This window comes from Artemia sp. Qi Xiang Cuo, chromosome 13, assembly GCF_049724085.1.
Source record: "Artemia sp. Qi Xiang Cuo chromosome 13, ASM4972408v1, whole genome shotgun sequence".
NCBI classification, from domain to species: domain Eukaryota; kingdom Metazoa; phylum Arthropoda; class Branchiopoda; order Anostraca; family Artemiidae; genus Artemia; species Artemia sp. Qi Xiang Cuo.
In genome coordinates, this window is record NC_142806.1 from 64,878,021 (window position 1) to 64,893,957 (window position 15,937).

General features: G+C 33.2%; 1 protein-coding gene across 2 annotated transcripts in view; it reads left to right on the forward strand.

Moving 5' to 3' along the window:
- Positions 1–15,937, forward strand: part of Pi3K68D (phosphatidylinositol-4-phosphate 3-kinase catalytic subunit Pi3K68D) — a 236,708-nt gene that overhangs the window by 80,251 nt on the left and 140,520 nt on the right. For both annotated transcript variants that reach the window (XM_089099478.1, XM_089099477.1), the window contains exons 9-10: positions 9,396–9,566; positions 15,316–15,573. In XM_089099478.1, the coding sequence (XP_088955604.1) occupies positions 9,396–9,566; positions 15,316–15,573 (429 nt within the window). The remainder of the gene's footprint in view (positions 1–9,395; positions 9,567–15,315; positions 15,574–15,937) is intronic.

Here is a 15,937-nt window from a genome sequence, read left to right on the forward strand (position 1 = left end):
ACTCGGGCCAACTGGCTGAGAGCCAGCTATCCTAACCATTAGAGAGCTGTTTAATCTGGGTTGTAGCGGTAACTAGCAACCTAGTAAGAGACGATCACGTCCCGTAGTAATAAATAATTATTTTGAAAGACGATCAATAGAAGAACAAACCATATTGGACTTAGTTAGCTACCTGATTCTTTGAGGTTCGTCTCTGACTATTCCAAAGAAGAAAAAGCCTTAGGCTTTTTCCTGTTTGTAATCGGGTATATATCTAGCCAGGGTCTAAATGGGAAATTTGTGGTCAGTGTTATGTGAAAAAGTGCAAAAATTTTCACGCATGAGGAGGTATACTTTTAAAGTCCGGATTGCCATAATAATTGTATTACAAACTACACCACTAAAGGATTGGTGTAGTTAATACATTCTTTTTTCTAAAGAATGAACTCTAAATTATAGTGATCATGGTTGCAACTGTAGCTGCAATCTAGTAAAAGGCGAAGCGTGGTCCATAGTAACCAAAAGCTGGAAAACAAGCTTAAAAAAACTGCACGAAGAGGAAAAATAGCCACCTGACACTGATTCAGGAATAGTATCTGTTATTTCGGTTAATCTAAAAAATAAAAGTTCATATCGAAAAAAAATTATGGTGATTACGAAAAAAAGCCCAAAACCCTTCGAAAATAACGTCTGGTCGAAATGGAAAGTGCACCATTAAAATCAGTATTGTTGAAAAGCTCATATAGAGAAATTCCATTCCCCAACCTTGAACAACAAGGAAAATCACTTTTCATGGGTAACACTGATGTGTCTCCTTTTTTTTCTTTTTTTTTCACCAATATCGTAGGCAGCACAGCCCCATCACAGATAGCAATCATTTTTGCTTCAATTACTTAGAAGGAAAAATGATACCAGGGCATAAGTAAAAACCCTTCCCCCGATCTTTGGGAGGTTGTTTTGGCCTCGAAATTTTTGTTATCTTTATCGTTGGACTATTTCAAACAAACTGGCAATCTCAAAATTTTGATCAGATGCATTTAGTGAAACAAAGGTGTGTGTGTGTGGGGGGGGGGGGGGTAGATACCTTCCGATCCCTTTTGACTCACAAAAAGGCAACTAGAACTTTCAATTTCGAATTACATAACCCACTTCTGAAATTCATACTACCAACCGTTTCATAAAAACCTAATATGCCCCCGGGGCATAACTTAACACACTTGCCCCTGGGCTCTGGGGGTTTGTGTCGACCCCGGAGTTTTTGTTATCTAATGTTAGAAGTGTTTTTGACAAAACGACTATCTCAAAATTTCGGTTGGATAGGTTTGGGGATAAAACAGCGTGGGGGGGGGGCTATTTACCCTCCGTCCGATCTGTTTTGAATCTTAAAAGGTGAACTAGACCTTTTGATTTCCAATCAAATGAACCTTCTCTGGAGTTTATACGAGCATCCTTTCCATAAGAACCATATATGCCCCCAGTGCATAATTTACAACGCCTGTCCCCGGACCCTTGAGGATTTTGCCGACACCGGATTTTTGTTATTATGTTTTAGAGGTAATTACTTGGCAAGAAAAAAAAAAAAAAAAAAAAAAAAAAAAAAAAAAAAAAAAAAAGACTGTCATCCTAATCCAGCAATTGAAACAAATTTGTACTTGAACAAGGTTTTGACGTTTCTCATCTATCCAACTATCTAGGACAAAACAGTATAACCGAACCATCAAACAAATAGAAATGTCCAAATCCATGCAAAATCGTCATCAATAAATGTAAGTCTGAGAAAATTTACAAGCAAAAGCACCTTAAATCTAGCGAAATATTTCCAAGTAGTACCTTCCATTAGGGCTCATCAGAAGAAATACCACCTGCCTTAACGGGTTTCGAGGCTTTACTTTCTTTACCCGGCACAGTGGAGCCTCTACCATAAGATCTATATGGTATTCCTATGTCAGGTAAAACTTGTGAAATACATGCATGCTAGTAAAGCTATTAAAAATTACATACAAAATGAGTTTCATTATTTCCTTAATAAAATCCCAAAGGTCACTGAGCAAAGACCATTCTAGAACAAATGAAGACTGGTCCAGATGTGAGTTATTAAAAAAGTCTTTTATTGGTATCCGGAACCAATTACAGATCTAAAGTTCTTCAAGCTTGTTTGAAAACAGTCTACAAATTCAAAATTCCAAAAAAGAAAAGCGAAAGAGAAATTATATTAAAATATCATTCAGTATTTCTTTATAATTTTTTGTATATTTACCTAAAAATTCATGATGCATAAAATTAAATTTTTTAAATTGCCAACTGATTTTTTGGCAGAAAAACCTCTTAAGATCAGTTTTTGGCTAAGCTTTTTACATCTATTTTTAAAATCTGTGTAATTACTGCAAATTTTTGCATACCTAAATAATTGGGAATAATAAGCTGAATAAGTAATATTTGAATGTATATTACTTTCAAGTAATAAATCTTTGAACTATTCTTAACAAAATGGCTATCTCAAAATTTTTATCGGAAACATTTGGGGATAAAGGGACGTGGGAGGAGGAGGGATAGTTGCCCTCCGATCACTTTTTTATCTTAAAAAGGGCACTAGAACTTTCGATTTTCAGTCTAATGAGCCCCCTCCGAAGTTTATACGAACACCCCTTCCATATGAAGGGCCTCTAGAAAATCATAATAAAACATTGGATTCGTATGGCCTTTACTATAGGCAATGCTTATAGGGCACTAGAACTTTCGATTTTCAGTCTAATGAGCCCCCTCCGAAGTTTATACGAACACCCCTTCCATATGAAGGGCCTCTGGAAAATCATACTAAAACATTGGAGTCGTATGGCCTTTACTATTGAGAATTTTGGACCTTTTTCGAGAATTTGAATTTCCTTTGGTTAAAGCGTTCTAGAGGATAGATTAACAACAGCCGGTCCAGGAGTGAATCTTGGAGTGTAAGTAGGGCTATTCCTCGAAAATTCATATCGTAGGTTTTCTAATTTCTTAATAAGTCGTTCCCTTGATAAGCGGAAATCATGACTAAACAGATTTCTTTCCAATCTAGCAACCTGGCTAAAATCAATAGAAGACAAATTTTGAAATAAAAATGTTTCTAAGGATTTTCTTTCAGAGGAAATAGTGTATCTTTTTTGTTTTTTGTCTTTAATGATATGTGTTAATGTTTTTAATTGTAGTGTGCGAGCAAATTGCTCTTCTATCAAATACCATGCGATTGTGGTAAATATTATGTAGGTAGAACACACCAGAATTTTGAAAAGCGCATACAACAGCATAAAGATGATATAGTCAAACGCTCTAAATTCTAATATATCCACTGTTTCATTTGATTCTGCATTAGGGAGCCATATTCTTGAAAATCCTAGCCACAATATACTTTTTGATGAATCCGCCCTTATTAGCAATGACCTAGGCATAAAGCAGGTAGTCCGAGAATCAATTGAAATCAGACTTAAGATTAATAATAATATTTCCTTAAATAGGGACTTGGGGGAATATACACTAAATGCTCTATACACCAATTTAATTAAAAATGAACTTACAAAATGTTTTAAAAAACCAATAGACAGTAACACAGAAGCGGTCACAAAAAGACCTTTGAGGTTAGCTGCCAAAAAGGCAAGATTAGAAATAAGAACGTGTTTTTAAATTATTTTTCTTTCATCTCATTGAATCGCCTTGTTTTAACTTACTTTTTATCAGTCCTGGTTGAACTTCGCTGAATTGAGGATGCTAGGACTGCTATGAAAGTATTTTAATTTTTGGTTTTATTGGTCGTATGTTGTTGTGAGTCTTTTTTCTTTTATATATTTTGTCTTGCTGAGGATGGCCCTTAGACATAGGGCCCAAATATTCGTTCAAATTATCTCCACTGTCTTGCAAAAAGATTTCCCTATTGTTCTTCGTGCTTTTGTTGTTTGTTTATTACCAATCCAATGAGCCCCCTCCGAAGTTTATACGACGACAAAAACCTAATACACCCCCAGGGCATAACTTACAACCCTAACTCTGGGGGCTGTGTTTGTGTGGAGGGGGGGGTTGGAGGGGCTGTCATCCTCAAAGACAAAATTTCAAAGGGGGATTGTCATCCTGGGGAACATAATTTCCAGACCATTTAACTACGCTGAACAAAATGGCTATCTCTAAATTTTGATTGGATGTGTTTGGGGAAATGGTGGGCGTGAGAGGGGGGTTGATTGCCCTCCAATCACTTTTGACTATGAAAAAGGGCAATAGCCCTTTCAATTTCTAATCGAATGAGCCCTTTTCGAAGTTTCTACGACAACTCTTTCGATACGATGTATCCTGGTCTAAAAATAAAAAGGAAAAAAATAAATAATATATTTTGCCCACATCGCTCTTTACTTAGGCAGCGCTATTGTGCTGCCTATGATATTATAAAAGTGCGGCAGTATTTTGAACGACACTATCTGAAAACATTGTCATTTTACATAGTTTTGATGCTTTTGAAGAAGCTCGTGTTTTAAGGCCCAAATATAATTTGTATGCAGTATTTAATTTTTGTAAAGAATTATTTAAAAGATGATTGAGCTGTGGGGTTGTTTAATTGAGGATAAGGTGTGGGCATAGTTTAAATAAACTATGTTTGGTCATTTTCAGTCTTTTTTTTTCAGATCGATTTTATTAATAATTTAAACTTAAATTACAAATACTCACAAATGCATTTAACGAACAAATTCTGGGCCATAATCCATAATACTTGGCCCTCTAGGTCAATCCAGTTGAGGAAACATTATATCACACTGTTAAATATATTATATAGTCGCGGTCCTCCCTATGCCTAACAGTATGAACGCAAATTACCTCCATACATTACAAATACCAATAATAAAACTTAACTTAAATTTCAAATTCAACGGGATAATACAAGATCTGATATAGCTTATACTTTTGTTACAAAAACAAAATTATTATTTTAACCTTATAAATTTTTTTTATCGATTTTCATTCAATTTTAACCATACAAAAATCATATTAAATTATTTACTATTATTAAGGCTTCTTCCTCAGATGTTTTTTTAAATTTAATTTGAATGAAGCAAGACTAGGTTTTTCTCTTAATTCCTGTGGTAGACCATTTCATATTCGTGAACATAAAATATCCAAAGAAACATCAGACTGAACGCATGGCGTAAAGGAACAACCAACCAGTTTCTATCTCGTGATCTTCCCTGACGTGTTCCAACTTCGGAAAAAATTCCTGAAAAGTATTTTGGTAATAGAGAATGAAAATATTTGTAAACAAAACTGAACAATTAAACACTTCCAAACTATCTAGAGAATATAAGAATCCGTTTCTTTAATTAGGTTTAATGCTTTTTTATTTGTTTTATTAATAATATCCGTATGAACTTTAAGTGTTACCAGCCATACAAGAGAGCAATATTGGATATGTGATTGAATCAGTGCGAAGTACAGAAGACGAAGGATCTTAATAGGAAAAAAATGCTTTGTTTTTTTTTCTAAATTCCCAGATTTCTTAAAATTCTTAGTCCCACCGCTTTAGAATGTTGTTTAAAAGATAGATTTCCATTGATGCACACCCCCAGATACTTGACAGATCCACCATCCGGTCTCTTAATCACCCCTCTAGACGTTTCGAGACCTTTAAAAGAAAACCGGAGCTTTCCTTTTCGTGAAAATAGTAGAATATGGGATTTCTTTACATTTACTGTCATATTGTTAGCATCCATCCATAAATAAAGATACTCCATTCCATCTTGTTGTCAATGAGCTACTCCATCAGCATTCTCATAAGCATATCCATTTACGGTGGCGTCTGCAAAGCCCTGCAACACTTCGTCCTTGGGCTAGACATAGAAGTGCTAGGGCACAAAATGCAGCAACGAACTAAGGGGCGGGCAAAAATAAATTGTAAATCATTTATGTGAATAATGAATAAGAGAGAGCCAAGTATTGAGCCATGGGGCATGACGCAACTCATTGTTTTTTATAAAGAATGATCATTCCCTACAATAATAACTCGATCTTCAAGATAACTTCTAAACCACGGAAAATATGGCTTCTTATTACGATATGGTCTAACCTACCGAGTAGTATATCATGGGACATGCAATCAAACGCCTTCTTTATGTCCAAGAGTATTGCCATAAGGATTTTACCCTGATCCTTCATTTTATTTATAAAAATAGAAAGAGAAGCAAGAGCGTCCTCTGTAGAGTGTCCAGGACGGAATCCAAATTGTCGCAAATTCAGAAAACCCTTAACTTCCAAAAAATTCGCAAGTCGTTTGTGCATTGGTTTCTCAAAAAAATTTGGAAATGTCGATAAAAGTGAGATCGGCCTATGATTAGACACATCCAATGGATCTCCTCCTTTATAAACTGGGACCACTTTCTATAGATCAGCTGGAAAAATGCCTGTTTCATACGATAGGCTCATCGCAAAAGTTAGTGGTTTAACCAAAAGTTCAACACTTTTCTGTACAATTTTAGCGTTAATTCTATCATATCCCGATGCAGAACCACCTTTCAGATTCTTCATTATATTTACGACATCATATTCAGAACCTGGAACAAACCCCATCGACTCATTATACGAAGGAGGAAGAAAATCTTTATAATTTTGAAAAAGTATCGGAACTGACTCAATCGTTTCCCTCCCAACTTCACTGAAAAAAGAAGCTAAGAACCCCGAAATCTCACTTTCATTCTCAATACTTACTCCCTTATGAACTAGTTTTTTCGGCATATCAGAAGCTTTAGAAGAAGGTCTTAGACATTTGCCTCTCAATTATTTCGACTGTCTGTCTTGGCTTTTCTCTTTCTACAATTAGCCATGTCTTGATGCAACCTACTGCAAAATACCTGATAACTTCAATTCAAAATCAGCGCACTCGGTCGAATTGATTTTATAATACTCCAAATTTTCTTACCATTATTTCCACAATTCTTAAATTTATTAAAAAAATACTTTTCTTTTTCATTTCGTATAATTTTACGAAGCTGGTTCTTTTAACTTTTATATGCTTCTAACGAACATTTAGTTGGCTCACTTAAATAATCATTCCACATTCTCATCTTCTTATTTATACAACCTGGAAGACTTTTCAAAACCCACGGACGCCTAGGAAGAAACTTTCTAGAATTACGGACAATGCTCTCTTCACAGCATTCTTCCATTTTTTCTGCAACAATACAATGAAACATTTGGAAAGCACTGTCTACATTATTTTCATCATACAATGACAACCAGTTGATTTTTTTCATTTCCTCTTTAAAAAGTTAAATATTATCCTCCGAAAAATTTAGAAATTTCAAATTTTGATTCGTCTGGCGACTAGACGTTACATGGTCTTAATTATATATGAAGCCAAAATAGGGTAATGATTGGACATATCTTAAACTAAAACTGATGCAGAAGTAGGAGAACTTGAGCAAAAAATATTGTCAATCATCGTATGAGACATTTGTGTGACTCGCGTAGGATAGTAATAGACGGATATAATCCGAAAGCTGCCATCATCGAAAGAAAATCAACAGCATCTTTAATGGAAGACCAATATTAAAATCAATATTAAATATCAATATAATATTAAAATCAATATAAATATCAATATTAAAATCACCCATCAGGAATATCTCAGTATATTGCGAATGAGGCATCTTTTCAAAAATACTTTCCAGATGGGCCGAAAATTCAGGGATCGATCCAGAAAGAGGGCGATAAATCTCACCAACTAATACCTTTTCATTATGAGCTACACTTATTTCAACAAAAAGAGATTAAAAAACAGCTTCAATATTAATCATCATATCATCTTTTCTAAATGAATATAAAGAATCACATGTGTAAAATGCTAGTCCCCCTCTTTTCTTTTCTTTACGATGAAAGAAATCTGAATGATAATTCGGAAGATCAACGAGAGTAGACGTCTGTTGGCTTAAAAACGTTCCTCATAAACCAAAAACTTTAGGTTGGGCAACCTCACTTAAAAGCTGAATATCGCCAGTAGAAGAACATAACCCTTGACATTTTAGTTGAACCAAAAAAAACTAAAACGAAATAAACGACACCGGTAAATCAGAAGCAGCAAAATATTAGTGGGAATTAGGATGTTCATCTACTTGAAACATCTGAAAATCGTTATTTCTATTTGTATCTCCATCAAACAGGTGTGAGAGACCCAATCTTTCATTTTCCAGCTGGGTAAAATCTATACCAGGTCCTGCACAACTCTTCTTGCTATATAGTCAGGTCTTCTTGCTAAATAGCCGAAAGAATGACCAAAAAAGTGTAGTCTATTAAGCGAAAGACTCCACGAAATTTCATTTCGCAGAATTACTTATAGCCAAATATTGTTCAGCTAAATTGAACTTAATCATGTTCTTATTTTTTACAAAAATTCCAAAAAATGTTTTTTTTTTTATAAATATTCATTCTATTCCGAGTTTCGCTTGGTGAATTTCTCCTCAGTAAGTATATTTAGTTTAACTGTGTTGTAATATAATTCGGTAGCAATCAGGTGTATACATTGCACATACCCTCCAAAATGTCTAAATTTCATATTAGCATAATTATCGTATCTTTCTTTAGTTTTAATTTATGGGGTGGCAAATCAGCAAGTTCAATCGAATTGAAAAATTCTGGTGTGAATTCAATACCTCATTCCTGTTTATCCTTCATTCTTCGATTAAATTACCACTGGAAATTAAATCCTCATATAATTTGATTTTAGCAAACTGAAACTATTCTATTTTTTGTCCAAGTGTTTCTTGATGGTGGCTGGCTACTCCCCCCCCCCCCCCCGCCACCACCACCACGCGGAAAGTTCAGACAACCAGAGCAAATTGTAACGTCCTTCTTAAAATATTTAGCACATATAACGAAGAATTTTGTGAAGACATTGAATACAGCTTAAGAGAATATTTTGGCCGTATAACCCACAGCCGTCATCACCAAAATGTAATATGAAACAGTGACAAAAAGAAAATTAACTCACTCAAAAACTTATCGATAAAACTTGTCCAATTAAAACTACAAAAATAAGTCTTGAAAAAGTCTTAACGTCCTTACCTCACAATCATGAGGACTCAGATAAGACTGATAAAACAGACCACTGAATCATGCTATTGGATTTACTACTTGTGATCAAGGCTTCCTTTAAAAAGCTTGTAGGGACTGTTCAGGGGTCAGTCAACAGACTATTTATGAATGATATATTAAGGTGGTTGGGTGGCGGAAACGAGTTTTTCCGAAGTCTTGATCCATCTAGATCGTTCTTTTTCACACCAGAAAATGGTTTTATGTCAATTCCAGAAAAATTATGCTGCTGTTTTTTGGGAAAAAAGTGTCTGCACATATATATATATATACAATTATTGCTTGGTCTCTAAGACAGATATAGTTCTGGCCTTATATTCTAGGATGGATCTAAGCGTTAGTTATTGTACATTGCCCCGTGAATCAAGATTAGTGTTCGTACTTTTGGGCCGAAAGATTCTCACCGATGAACAAAAGGAAAAGGGAAAATTTGAAAGGGATTGGATCGAAGAAGAGCTTGGATGGACATCTGTACAGTGTTTCTGCTCTAAATGGTAGGAATGGAGTAGTGTATAATTAAAATTACAATTAAAATTATTTTTACAATTATTGTAATTATATTATAATTAAATTATTATAATTAAAATTACTATATACTCTATAGTAGTGTATAATTAAAATTAAGTCTGACCTTCAAGACAAAGAGAAAATGAAGAAATAATTACGAATTCATTAAACTGGTTAAACTGATTAGTATTATTACTTAATTAAATAATAATTCCTTATTCTTTTATCGTCTAAAATTTTTATTCATTAACTAATTAGACCGAAAGATCCTTCCAGGTGAACAAAAGGAAACAAGAAAATTTGAAAGGGATTGATTGAAAAAGAATATTGATATATATCAATATAGTATATCAATATAGTATATACAATATTTCTGCTCTATATGGTAAGAATAAGTTCCTTATTAAAGACGTAGGATTATGCTAAACAGAAGGTTTAACGAAAATCAATTGAGCTCATACTTTATGCAATTAGTATGTCAGTAACTCCCACCCTATCCTTAATCTAAGAAGAATGACAGTTTCGTTCAATGGGAATCTGAAGCGTCTTGGAGGAGAGAACAACTTAACCTGAAGTGACACAATGTTTCCGACGATAATAAGAGAGTATACGTTTATGCTTTTTTATGCCTGAAGGCAAGAGAGTATTTCTCAGTATATAAATTGTATGTAGTCAAAATATATCATTAAAAGGTGAAGAATTTCATATGCACTTTGTTAACTATTGTCTTGCAGATCGAGCTGCAAGTTTCAAGATTTTTCTGTTTTTTCTCCTTTTTTTGCGGGGGGGGGGGTGGGTAAGTTGACCTAGAGGTTTTGTGCGATTGAAAGGCAGCATGGTATTTTCCTTTGGTGCCTGAATAAAACGCTACGGTTTTTTTGTTTTTTCTACCTCTGGCTACTTTTAACAACTTATAATTTAATTGTAAATCACAACTGTAATTTGATAACCATAAGAAAGTTAATAAAATTTGCTCTGATTAATAGTTTATAATATAATGTTTTGGAAACTACTAGCCTTTAATAAAAAGGCTAGTAATTTAGTTACTATATTTGCTATCTAGATTTATTTCATTTTTAACAAATAAAGTTTCTACATTGATTTAATAGCTCTTGTTTAATAACCAATTCCAAAAAACAGGATTATTCTAATTCCGATTATTTAAATTTCACTGATTCCAAAAATGTGTACAAAGAATGATCTTGCAGAAAAGAAATAGTTTATTTACTTTTTGTCAAGTTTCACTGGCTATGTTATATTTTGTGTCAAGATTTTCAGTTAGTGTAGTTTTGTTCTTAATGTTTTAAGGATATTTTTACAAAAAAAAAATTACAGAAAAAGAGTAGATGGGAAGGGATTTTAAATCATGTGGATTTAAATACCCTCCTCATTCCAATTACTCCCCCCTCCTCCCTCCAATTACACAGATTTTTAATCCGTACTTTCAAAAATCCCCGTACTCATCCACCCTGATATTTTATTTATTTAGTTTTGTAAACCCACCATGTTTACATTTTTATAAATCATCCACCATGATTTATTTAGTTGTAAAACCTTAGTGATCAAAACTACAGCTGGTCAAATATTTTGACTGAATATTTAAATTTTGCCTAAAATTTAAATTGCAGCTTAACATTATGTTGACTTCTTAAGCAGAAAGGCTCAAACAACTTTGCAAATATTCTTAAAATTAACACATAACAAAACTATGTCAATTAAAATATTCATTTTTTTTAAGTTTCTTAAAACACGCTTTCAAAGGAAAGAAAACAGCCTTATTAAACCTAAAGTAATCAGGAAAATTCAAAGTCAAACTTAAAACGAACTGAAATTACTACAAATATAAATGAAATTAAATGTAATGAAATCTAAAATTGATATGAGCAATCAGGTCCTACTTAAGAATAATACAAATTACTATGAACTTATAAATAAAACCTATAATAAACAGAAATTGTTCTAAATAAGAGCTATAAGAGGGTCTTTTTTCCCCTTAGAGTTGTATATAATTGTTTTCTTCTTTTATTACAAGATTGAACAAATTAAAACCTTTTCACTTCCTCTAGTTTTTTTTTTTCAATATTATTACATTTTCAACAATCAACCTAGTTTCGTTATTCTGATATTTAATAATTAATTTCCTTACAAATTAAGTATTATAAATTAATTATTAGTTACAAATTGATTTATTAGTGTTTATAAATAATTAATTAGTATAAACACTTTCTTCTTTCCAAATGCATCCCTCTTAATTCTATAGGACGGCAGTTTGCAAATAATTTATTGATGTGAATTAATGTATGAAATAAGAAAGTAAAAAAAGTTTAAAAATTGGACTTTCAGTCATGCTGGTCTTTTACTATAACAAAAATGAAAAAAAGGGTGAAATAAATGTCCTTCAGCTAAAAAATCAAACATGAGGGAATTTCGTTTCAGTCATATGTTAATGCTGCGAAAAAAAACACAACAGGATCCATGCAAATTAAACCTAGATAAAAACTTGTTTACGTTTTAGCTCAAGGAGAACAGGAAACTTTTGAAAGCGGAAGACAAAAATATTTTCCAAACCGGAAAACATAACTTAAATCTAGTACTATCTCAGTTGTAAAACGTGCCTCTCAAGTACTTAATGTGTAATAGCTTGGTGGTCGTGGAATCTGGATGAACAGATGATTGGTTGCAATGAAGAAAGGAGGCCCTTTCCTTTTATTAATCAAAATTTTTCTTCTGAAACAAAAAAAAATTAAAAATCCAACATTGCCCGCCGGATTTTTATCATCGCGTCGCTTGGTTGTTTGCCTGACAAAATTTATCATATTTCAGAAAAGTGACGGGAGTGATTGGCATTTCAAAGCACTAAAACCGAAGTGATTCTCACAAATATATTTATTCCCAGAATTTTGTTTCCCTGGAAACCTGATAGTATTTGGATTATTTATAATATTTTTAAAAAAGAATGCATTGTTCAAAATAAGTATAGTCTTTCATGACACATTTGTTATCATCTTTACGACAAACACATGAGCATAAATGTGTGCGAATTAAGAGTGTGTTTAAAAAATGAAGCATTTGGATATATCACTAGGATCTCTCAAAACTTGGCTTAGATTAAGAGAACGGTATGTTTTTTTCTCGTGTAAAACCGACCAAACAACGTTGCAACGTCGACCAAGCAACCAGCTGATGTCTTTGATTGAAAGCGAAATTTTTGGATATCCTAGAGAATAAGAAAAACACAATTCTTTGAAAACACGTCTAAAAAAAATTATTGTAATTTTTTTTTACCGAACAAGATTTCCGGATAGGGACTAACAATCTAACAAATAAACAAACGGTAACAGCCTATTCCAGTATTCTTGCGAGGTCTAGTAAATGAAATCCTCATAAGCTCTGAAGTAGGAGCCTTCTTTTGGTGTTGGTGAGCAATCAATATTTGTTAAAATTCGTCGTAAATTTACTCTGAGTCTTTAGTCGATATTCGTGAATGTCGACATTCACCGATGAATGTCCGAAATACCTTTTTTTTTCTCCGTGGATTAGTCAGCCTTGCCAGTCAGCTTTTTTAATTTAATGCAATGTTTTATGATGACAGGTTAGGTTAGATTAGGTTAGCTTAGGTTAAATTTTTAACCATTTCTGATGTTTATTTCCAAATTTAACCTAATCTAACCTAAATTACCATAACCTAACTTTAACTTTTACCATCTTAACTCGTGTAAGACTGAAAAAGCTGACTGGCAAAGGTAATGGAATCCAAGCAGAAAAAAAAAGGAATTTCGAACATTCACTGGGGAATGTCGACATTAACCAGATCTCGGACATCCACGGTAACATATATATGTAATCAAAGCCGTGAATAAGGGCAGGGTCTGAGCCTAAACTCTTGTTCAAGACTAGTCAATTTTTAGAAATATTCCTATTAATAGGGATAACTCTGTAGTATCCCCTTCCATTTTTAGCGTATCCCTATAATCCGGGTTGCAGCGGCAGTTTGTAACCTAGTTAGAGACGATCACGTCCAACGTTAAGAAATATAATAACCCATAACTCCTAAATAGAGTCAGACCAAAGAAAAAGTAAACCATTAGAACCACCTTGTCCGAAATCCCTATATAGGAAACTTTCTGTCCCTTGGCTTGAACAGCAAGGGAAATATATTGGCTGGAAAATCAAGAAAAGAGGCATCTACTACAGCATTCTGCCTAAACGGCATCTTTTTTTCTATTTCTTTTCCACAGATAGCTTGGCACTGGAACATCGTAGAGAGTTATTCAATGGCTCATTTTAAAGGAAATTGATTGGGTTAAAAACCTTTTGTATTTAAAGAAAAGTTATTTCTAATATAAAATAATTTTTTTTACGAAGAAAGTACATTTTCATGTTCAAAATTGATAAATGACGTCATAATCGTAGGCATTTAATCATCATGATTACATTAAGAATCGACCTTGACCTTGAAATCTTGAAAATGTGACGAATGCATTTAACAGGGCTGACTCATGAAATGCTGATTTCTGTATTTGACTTGGATATTTTATTTAATTTTTACTTGTTTTTTATTTATCTATATCAGTATCTGTTGTCTTTATGTTTGATATGATCATTTATTTAAATTTTGTTTGTTTGGTTTTCATTTATTCTTATATAGTTATTTCTGGTCGTTTTGAGTTTGAAGTATTATAGGAATTTATTTATGTCAGTCTTAAGTGTAATATAGCTCTTTACTTTTCCTCGAAAACCTTTTTTTATTAAATATAAAAAGAAGTCCGAATAATTGGGCTTCATATCCGAAAATATTTATAAAAGGATAAAGAAAGGAAAGAATTAAAAAAGGCTCAAAACATAAAAAGCCGATAAAAAAAAAGAACCATACAAATCACTGTATATAAATTATATACAGTATAATAACGACTCAGTAATATTTGGCTATTACAGTCTTGGCGCGTATAAAAGCTCCGCCCGTGTCCTTGTCCATCCTAATCCATCAACAATTCAGTGTATATTACCCTGGAACACGCATTTTGGCAGAAACTTTCTTAAAATACCTTTGAAACCAACTCGAGACTTTGAAACCTACATGTAATTTCTAAAAACATCTGATAATAACATCACTCTACTAATTACCGATTTTATATATGTATTGGAATAAATGAATTTAAAATTAGATTCTTTAAAAGGTAGTGTTACAAAGGTGAAGCCAAGTTTTGCGTTCAAGAGAAATCTGACTTGTCTACCCGTGAAAAAATCTAATGTCACTTATGTTTCCATGATGCCCGTAGCACTTGCATCTTGTTCCGGCTTTGTATAATGGTTGAGATAGGCAATGATTGTACTGTCTAAATGTATATACAGTGATACAAATCCTACACAAAAAAAAAGAAGAAGTAAAACGAAAAAAGACTCACATTTAAACAAGTCCCTATACAGAAATTCACGTTACTTTAACAAGGCATGATGATTGCTATATATGTCTGAATTATCTTCTGATGCGATATTACAATGGATATGACTTGTTTAAATAGCATCATATCAGAAGGTATGGTATATTTGATTTGATAATGGAAAGGTACCGTGGGCTAAGAAACTATTTGCCTATAGCCTATGGGTTGTAAAATTAACAATGATTGTTAATCGACCATTAAATAATTATAATAACTATAAATAATTGATAATAGGTATTGTCAAATATGTAGTGAATGTTTCTTTTTTACGTACTTTAGCCAATTATATATTTAGGGAGCTAAGACAAGGTCAATTCCTCCTTCCCTTATGGCCAATTGCTGCAGACCGATTAATAGGTCCAGCTCCTCCCCTTGGATGTCAACCACCAGGTGATTATTTCCCTGTTTTGGAGTTATATCTTCCTGAGTGGAACACCATTTTCAAATTTCCAGAAGTTGTTCCAGCCAAAATTGAAACAAGAGATTTTGGATTACTAGATTTGGATTCGCAAATGGAGCTAATGGACACTGTTCAATCTTGTTGTTTTTCTAGGCAAGTATTTATCCATTATGGTAATTGCCTATATACCTCACTGGACATAAGGAAACAATTTAAGACTAACACTTCTTTCACTGTTTTACACTTTCTACCAAATTTCGGATTTTGTTTGTATATATTCAATAAACCTTTGTTCAGTTATGATAAACGTGCAAAAAAAAATATTTGCATAACATAAGCTAAAATAATTTCACACTGTTTTTCTTATAACACGTGCAATGAGAAATAATTTAGATGGCGTTTCATTTAACAGAAACGGCGTTTTATTTTGTGTTCACGCCACTACGGCTTCTATAGTGGTGTCTATAAACAAATTTTGTAGATGGCATTTGCTTCAGCACGAGTTGCAAAACTGAAA